Source organism: Lolium rigidum, chromosome 6 (assembly GCF_022539505.1).
Source record: "Lolium rigidum isolate FL_2022 chromosome 6, APGP_CSIRO_Lrig_0.1, whole genome shotgun sequence".
Lineage (NCBI taxonomy): Eukaryota > Viridiplantae > Streptophyta > Magnoliopsida > Poales > Poaceae > Lolium > Lolium rigidum.
Genome location: NC_061513.1, coordinates 273,346,670 through 273,354,901, shown reverse-complemented (window position 1 = coordinate 273,354,901; position 8,232 = coordinate 273,346,670). Strand labels below are relative to the sequence as shown.

Sequence of the window (8,232 nt, the reverse complement as noted above, 5' to 3'; positions counted from 1 at the left end):
ATCAGTCTAGACTAAATTGCGTGTTGTGAGGCTATGTGGTCTGTGATGCTAGCTATTTATAGTGTGGCCAGGTGAATGTGGTGTTACAACCCAGTGACATGCAGTTAGTCATTAAGGTGTTGTAATGTTTTGTGCGGCCTCTCTAGCTATGTTGGATTCAGGTGGAGGAGTGTTGCATCTGTGGTTAAATGTACTATCCTATAGTCGGGTTTGAGTATGCCTATTTGAGCATATCGGTTTCTGATTGAAAATTTGTTAGAGGGCTCAGTTTGGACAATTGCAAGTGGCTTCTATTATATGTGATAATTGTTTGTGATACTTAAGTGATGGCTTAGTTTCACTGGCTTAAGATTCTTACTCGTGCTAGCTTATCAGTGCCAGATGAGCCTTTTGTTATTAAATTTTACATATTTTCAAATGTTCTGATGGATATTTCCATGTTCATTTAAAGTTTCTATGGCTTTTAAAGAATCAAATTTAAATGTTTGCAGTATTTTCGTTTGCTGCCTTGATAAGATGGAATTTCAGAGTGGTTGCCTAAGTTTCCTAAGATGATTAACTTGCCTAAGATGGTTATGTTGCCAAAGTGTTGCGTATGTTGCTCATGATCTTGTTGGTTCACAGAGGTTGCCTTTGCTGCTGCTGATCAAACATTAGTGCCTCTGTTGCCTATACCATGGAAATGAACTTTTTGTTCTTGGTTGCCTTTGTTTTCAAAACAAAAATCTCCAGATATGCTTTCATTTTTTCCAGGAGTTCTTCTGGGGCAGAACCTTTGGAATTAAAATCAAACGGCTTCACCAATTAAGTGAAGCCAACATTTAACAATAACCATTGATTTTGTTGTGTTTGTGTGCAGGTCATAAGATCAAGTGAGGATGATTGAGATGGATGTTGTGCTGAAGATAGATAGGTAGATAGGTTCTTATTTGTACTTTTTGGTAGGTTGTATTAGGTCCTTTGTTATTTGTATATTTTTCTTTCAGATTTTTACCCCCTTCCAGAAGCCTATTCTTTGGCACATGAACAGTTCCTTCATGGGATGAGCCTAAACTAAGGGTATGTTTGGTTTGTGCCCTACCTAGCCCTACCAAATGTTATCAAGAATTGGCTTGCCAATTTTTTGGTTACGAAATCCTCCACCCACACTTGACCAATTATTTGGCAAGAATTCGTGAGAGAGATGGTGGGACACCCATTGGCAACCAAAATTTTGGCACTAACTCGAACATAAACCAAAATGCAATAGGCAGCAAACTTTTTGGCAGGGCTAGGGTCGGCAACAAACCAAACATACCCTAAATATTTTTGGCACCTTTTGTTCCGTAAGTCAATCGAAAGGGAGATGGTGGGTCTTTATTCTGCGTGATGCTAATGATGAAGCAACGGGTGCATGTGCTGGAGCAATGCAATATGTGCATGATGCCCTCCAGGCTGAAGCTGCTGTGAGTCCTGCTGGCCTTCGATCAATGGTCAAGTTCATGGGGTATAAGCAAAGTCCAAGTGGAGAGCGGTTCCCAAAAGCTGGTTCAAGCCATCACGGCTACTGTACATGCGTGCTAGTTTTCTTCGGTGGCGTTGGAAATTTTGTTGAACATTTCAGTCGAACGGTGAATGTTAGGTGCTGATTGCTGAAAGCATTCTCTTGAGCACTTGACCGTGACAAAAGCAATAATGCAAAGTAGCCCCTTGCAGCATGTGTGGCCTCAGTTGCTCCTTTGACAGTTCAAGTCAAGTCAATCATCGAGTCAACTCCTCCGGTGTCTTCATTTTAGATACGAGAGGATAGGTGATCTAGCTCTCCACCTCCTCTCGGCGCTCCGCCAGACCATCGTCTCCATGGCCTCCTGCAAGCTCGCCATCAGCGGCCTCCTCCTCTTCGTACTCGGTACTCATCCACATGCCCCTCGCCGCCGCTCAGCCGTTGCCATGGCAACTATGCAACTACGCCAGCGGCAACTACACGGCGAACAGCACGTACCGAGCAAACATGCAAAATCTAGCTAGCTCCCTCCCAGATTTCGCCTCCACCTCCCCCTCCCTTTTTGCAGCGGGCAAGTCGGGCACCATTCCAGACGCCGTCTATGCCCTCGCACTCTGCCGTGGAGACTGCACCAACGCCTCCTTTTGCGCCGCCTGTGTCTCCTGGGCTATCCAGGCGGCGCCGGAACTCTGCCCGCTCATCAAGGAGGTGACCATATTCAACGAACCCTGCATCCTCCGCTTCTCCAACGAGGACTTCCCGCACAACCCACTCGATAACAGATGGATGATCCTCACTGCCAACGGAAGCAACGTCAGCGCCGCGGTTGCTCCGACCTTCACGGCAGCCGTCGGTCGACTTGTCAACGCAACCATCGAATACGCAGCCGCGGACCCAGTTCGGCGGTTCGGCACGGGTGAGGAAGCGTTCGACAAGAAATACCCCAAGATTTACGCTCTTGCGCAGTGCACACCGGACTTGACCTCTCAAGATTGCCGGACTTGCCTCAAGAACATATCTGCGGAGGTCATGCCCAATTATTTCGTAGGACCGACGGGTGGGAGAATATATGGCGTGCGGTGCAACCTCCGCTACGAGACGTTCCCTTTCTTCAACGGCCAGCCGCTTGTGCAGCTGCAGAGCCCGTTTGGACCACCGCCTTCATCGCCGCCACAGGCGGCTGGAGGTGAGTTCAAAGGAAGAGTTTCATTTTTTTTTCAAGGACATTCAATCTGTAGGATACTTAATGAGCATATAATATATACACCTCAAATAAAGTAGCTCAATTTTTGTTTTTTCAGGTTTTGATTCATCTGCATATAGAAGGAGAGATAAGAGAACTGGAGTTCTCGTAGCCATTGTAGTGCCTAGTGTGGCAGCAGTACTGTGCACCTTAGTAGTAACATGTCTTTATTTCTGGAGGCTGCGGAAGAGACAACCAGTAAAATTATTACGACCAGGTAAATACTCTGTATTCACTTCAACTCATATAAATTCCGTAGCATAATTGATAAAGCACTTGACCGATCATATGTAGGGAAAGCAGGGTGTGCTTTATTTCCAGAAATAAACAGGGTGTGCTTTAACTGAATATGAACTCTGTCTGCTCAATTCTAATTATTACGGTAACCTTAAGGAGAATAATTGCTGCCAACTTGTACATGCAAAAAAGCTACCAGGATCTAGATAGTCAAATAATTTCCTCAAACTCAAGCTTATTTCATTGGTCATTTATACTTATGTTCAGGAGCCTTTTGTTCCACTTTAATTTGTTACCATGTGTTTCTTATTCTGATTGTTTCATCTCTTGTTATCGTAACTTATTCAGGACTAAAGTCTTTAACCGGTATTTTTGCCTGCTTCATTGTTTACTTGTCTCTTCCAACAGATTCAACTAGTTCAGATGACATTCCTAGCATAGATTCTCTCCTCATTGATCTCTCTACACTACAAGTTGCTACAGATTACTTTGGTGAACACAAAAGGCTTGGTGAAGGAGGATTTGGCGTTGTTTACAAGGTACCCATCTGCCAAACATATGTATCTCTATGGTTTCTACATTTTCCAATTAGTAAATTCATTTACTTGTGCCTAGGGAGATTTACCAGATGGTCAAGAAATAGCGGTGAAGAGGCTCTCTCAGACTTCCAGGCAAGGAATAGAAGAGCTTAGAACAGAGCTACTTTCAGTTGCTAAGCTGAATCACAAGAATCTTGTCAGGCTAGTTGGTGTTTGCTTGGAGGAACGTGAGAAAATACTTGTTTATGAGTACATGCCCAACAGAAGCCTCGATACATTCATCTTTGGTGAGTATAATTTACTCAGTGTTGTCAAATGCTCAAAGTTAAACTGCAACAGTTTGAGCAATAGACCTTCCATCTCTAAATAAAGTTGATCTTTATTGTTCGTGCGTTAGATGCTGTGAAAGTCAAGGAGATGGACTGGAGCAAGAGATTCAGGATTATACATGGAATCACTCGTGGCTTGCAATATCTTCACGAAGATTCTCAACTAAAGATAGTTCACCGGGACCTGAAAGCCAGCAATATTCTTTTAGACTCTGATTACAATCCTAAGATTTCTGACTTTGGCTTAGCAAAGATATTTGGAGGGGATCAATCACATATTGTTACTCACCGCATTGCTGGGACATAGTAAGTATCCTAAGCAATATCCTAGATGGTTATTAATTGGTACGATCACGTAGTGCCGTGAACTTTCACCTTAAACTTTACGCTCTTGTTTCAGTGGGTATATGTCGCCAGAATACGCGATGCGTGGTCAATATTCGACCAAGTCAGATGTTTTTAGCCTGGGTGTTTTGATTTTAGAGATCGTTACTGGAAGAAGAAACTCTGGATTCTACGACTCTGATCAAGATGTTGATCTTATAAACATCGTAAGTTCATATGTATATACGCTCATAAAGTCTAACGTCTAATCTTTGTTACCAAGTGAATGTCTTATCTTTGTTATGTAAGACACACTACTGCAAGCTTTCACAGTAAATCTGAACAGTTCAACACCAATTTGTTGCAGACTTGGGAGCACTGGACGAGGGAGAAAGCTGTGGAGCTGATAGATCCATCATTGAGGAACTGTGGTCTCATTGACCAGTTGTTGAAGTGCATCCACATCGGGCTATTATGTGTTCAGCAAAAGACTGCAGATAGGCCTTCGATGTCAGCAGTAAACCACATGCTTACAAGTAACGATGTGCATCTCCCATCTCTGACCAGACCAGCCTTTTGCAACCAGGAGATTGGTGCCAACTCTGAACCAAATCTAGTAGGTAATGCAAGAAGAGCATCGTCAAATGAAGTGACCATCACAGAACTTGCGCCCAGATGAGTGTTAACGGAGACCTGAAGGAATTGGTCCTGCAACCCCTGTTTCAGGCTTTTGTTTGTAAGAAATAAACCAACTTTTGGCTTTATAAAACCATCTGAAAATCTCACCGTTACATTCCCATAGCGTGCTGCCTGAGCACGTGGTTAATTCAGAGGCAAGGAACTGAAACAGAAATGTATCATAAGCTGAATCATCTTTCAACTTGACAGCGCTCGATCTCACCGTATCTCCAACCGTTGGCAACTACCACACCAACTGCCTCAGTGTTATCCTTCATTCCTAGAACGATTTATGCTTTTGCTAGATGCCTGGGCAGTGGAATTGGTTCTGCAGTTGATCTTGATCATCACTAGCTAGCATCTGCACTTGATCTCGTTTAAGTTCCGTTCGTTCGACCTCAATCTAGGGTGTGTTCGGTTCTGGAATCATGAGTAATGGAGCGGGACGGTTCAGCACCTAGCGTCCGTTCCTATGGAACCGAGCAGTTTCTAGGAACGGAATATACCTCCAAAATGCGGAATGGATCCATCCGGTTAAATTGGTGGAATCTAGAGAAACGGCTCGCTAAGCATTGATTTACACATGTTAAAAAAAAAGTCCGACTTCTCCCTAATCTCACTCCAGCACGCGCTGCGGCCAGGCATGCGCTCCAGCGGCCCAACATGTTTTTTTTTCGAAATGGGGAAAATATCGCCCCAGGTCTTTTTTTATTAGATTATTCACAACACCTTACAAGAGCAATACAAAATATCAAACTCGAAGCCACCTCGCGCTAAACCTACAGAGGGATGAAGGGGGTGACAATTCACCAACTCACATCATCCAAAAAACCAAATGCCTTCCCAGGCCGCCCAATAGCAGATGAGAAGCACATCCAGTCAAGCAGACTCTCAGCATACGCCAACACACACGCCATAGAAGTTGCTACCGCCGTCTTTCTTGACTCCATCTTCAAGAGAGATCATCGCATTGACCATTTCAGGCCTGCCATTGATGCCGCCACGGCGCCAGACGACTCCACCATCCTGCGCGTGTCCATCACACTGCATCCATCCCGAGACACCACTGCACCATGCCGCGGCGACTTGACGATGCCGACACAGCAAAAGCACACCGCTCCACCTTAGCAGCATCGCCATCCATTGTCTGCTCCAAAAACGATACCCCCAACAGGGAGAACGGCGTTGCGCGCCGCCATCGTCCGATCCGGGAGACCCGGGTCTAGGGTTTCCCCTAGAGCAGCCCAGGCGAAGAATGCAGACTGCAGAGACATTGCCTTCAACAAGGTAACGACGAAACGCGCCGCCATCATCCGCCATGACCGAAGTCCGAGCCGACTTTCACGGCTCGCCATCGGGAGCTAGGCGACGGATCATGAGATTCGCCACGGCTAGCCACACAACTAGCCGATCTCCTCCGGCGAGAGAGAAGACCACCACCGCGATGCCACGGTCAGCGGCACCTGACGCCCGCCACCTGCCAACAGGTCGACGCCGTCACCGCCATCCAGGGCTGCCGCCCTTGGTGCCGTGGTCTCGAACCTTGAGGAGGAGCAGCACGAAATCTGCCCCATCACCACCCGACCGGCGACAAGGAGGGAGGGGAGGGGACGACCCGAGTGGTGGATTAAACATCATTTATCAAAGACTTAGCGGCCCAACACGTGTGGCAGTGGCCAAGCATGCCCATAGACGTCCTGCTGTCCTTCATCCTGGTACTGGGGCTCCTCCTCATAGTCTGGCCATTTGAATAGCCAGGGACACAGCCGTGAGTACTTTAAAGTACTCGCAAACTAAACTAGTGTAATCACTATCAACTATATCAATGGGGTTCTAAACTTTAGGTTCATTTGCATAAAGCCAGTTTTATTTCATAAGCATTTAGTAAACAAAGACTCCTCATTTGCCTAACTTAACTCAAGTGGGAACATTAGTGTCATTCCCACAACTCTGTTGTGATTCAAAGTCAAAGTCACCTTTCAAACTCAAGTCACAAGTCACCATTCATATTTTGGAAAAGTTCGATGACGGAACAGTATGGCCTTTCCAATCGTCCATGACCGCGGACGCGGCTATTCGAATAGGTTTACACTCTGCGAGAGGTTGTACACTTGTGCCACAATCATTGCAATAGTCCGTCGAGGGTAATCGGCCTCGATTTATCGCACTCGGTGCGCGAACTACCAATCATAACCTTTCATTTACATACCCTAGTATAGGCACCTCTCCCCATGAGCTTGGCCTCCCGGTGATAGCAAACCGCCAACCCGGGAACTGCACAGGGCTTGGGTAGGACATTCACGTCATTTCACTTTCAATGGAGGCAACCTCGGCATAAGCACTATGACGCTTGTTCAGAGGGAACCCATACTAAAATACATAAGTTTCTAGTTAAGCCTTACCCAGATTCAGGTATTGTGGGGGTACTTGAAATTGGAATGGTATCGCATCCAAACCCAACCATCAATTTTTGTAAAGTTCACCATTTCATTCAAGTCACTTTCACCTTCAAAATCTTTCAATAGAATGACTCATCATTCCAAGGTTTTCAAAATCAAAGATTCACCTGTTTGCAGCTAGAGTAGTCAACTTTAATTTTAGCACTAGCAACTAGTCATGAGGGGTGCTAACTAGCTGGTAGCCCTCTAGGCTAACTTTGATGTTCTTGCACTACTCCTTATCTAGACTCAAGTTAACTATAAAAGTAAGACTTGAAAATCAAAGTAAAAGATGTGTAAGATAAGAACTGGGACTTGTAAAGTAAAACACAAGGTAGTATGGTATTAGTGCCTTGCTGAAATAGAGCTTGCACTTGGGTAACTTGCAAGAGTATAGCTTGCCTTGACTGGTACAGTTCTCAAAGTGTTCTTCTTCTTCCTCGTAGAATACCTCCTCCTCCTGGTAGTCTCCGGTACTAGCGTCTATAAACGAATACGAGGATACAATCACCAAACAATACTTGAGTAGACTAATTAGCCTTATTGGCTCACACAAGATGATCTATCATCATCCCAATCACCACTCACATCACACTAGGGTTTCTATTCATTTCCTTTGGAGAAATAATTTCCTCTCATTGAATCTTATTAAGATTTAATCTTCTCAATTAACAATTGTGAGATCATGTTGAACAAGTTCAATACTTCACATTTATCATTTGAGAGAAAAGTGATTTAAATGAGGTACTACACCTCATGCAATTTAAATCCTATTTTGATTTAATACCCTTAAGTAAGCAATGATGAGACCAAGCAACTAAGGTCATCACTTTACTTCACATTACTTGGGAAGATGATTTAAATGAGGTGCTACACCTCATAGATTTAAAATCCTAAATTTGGAAATAATTTAAATGGGCTAGTATTGACTATATAGCCAATTTTTGATTCTAGCCCACGA

The 8,232-nt window shown here is 44.6% G+C and overlaps 1 protein-coding gene across 1 annotated transcript in view; it reads left to right on the top strand.

Annotated features, from left to right (window-relative positions):
* The window catches only part of LOC124666295 (cysteine-rich receptor-like protein kinase 10), a gene marked incomplete at its 5' end in the record, with an annotated part of 5,316 nt that extends 418 nt beyond the window's left edge, over positions 1-4,898 (top strand). The window contains 7 exons of the mRNA XM_047203639.1: positions 1,893-2,669; positions 2,785-2,943; positions 3,372-3,502; positions 3,579-3,789; positions 3,900-4,137; positions 4,232-4,382; positions 4,523-4,898. Of these exons, the coding sequence (XP_047059595.1) occupies positions 1,893-2,669; positions 2,785-2,943; positions 3,372-3,502; positions 3,579-3,789; positions 3,900-4,137; positions 4,232-4,382; positions 4,523-4,834 (1,979 nt within the window). The remainder of the gene's footprint in view (positions 1-1,892; positions 2,670-2,784; positions 2,944-3,371; positions 3,503-3,578; positions 3,790-3,899; positions 4,138-4,231; positions 4,383-4,522) is intronic.
* Positions 4,899-8,232: the final 3,334 nt, after the last annotated feature.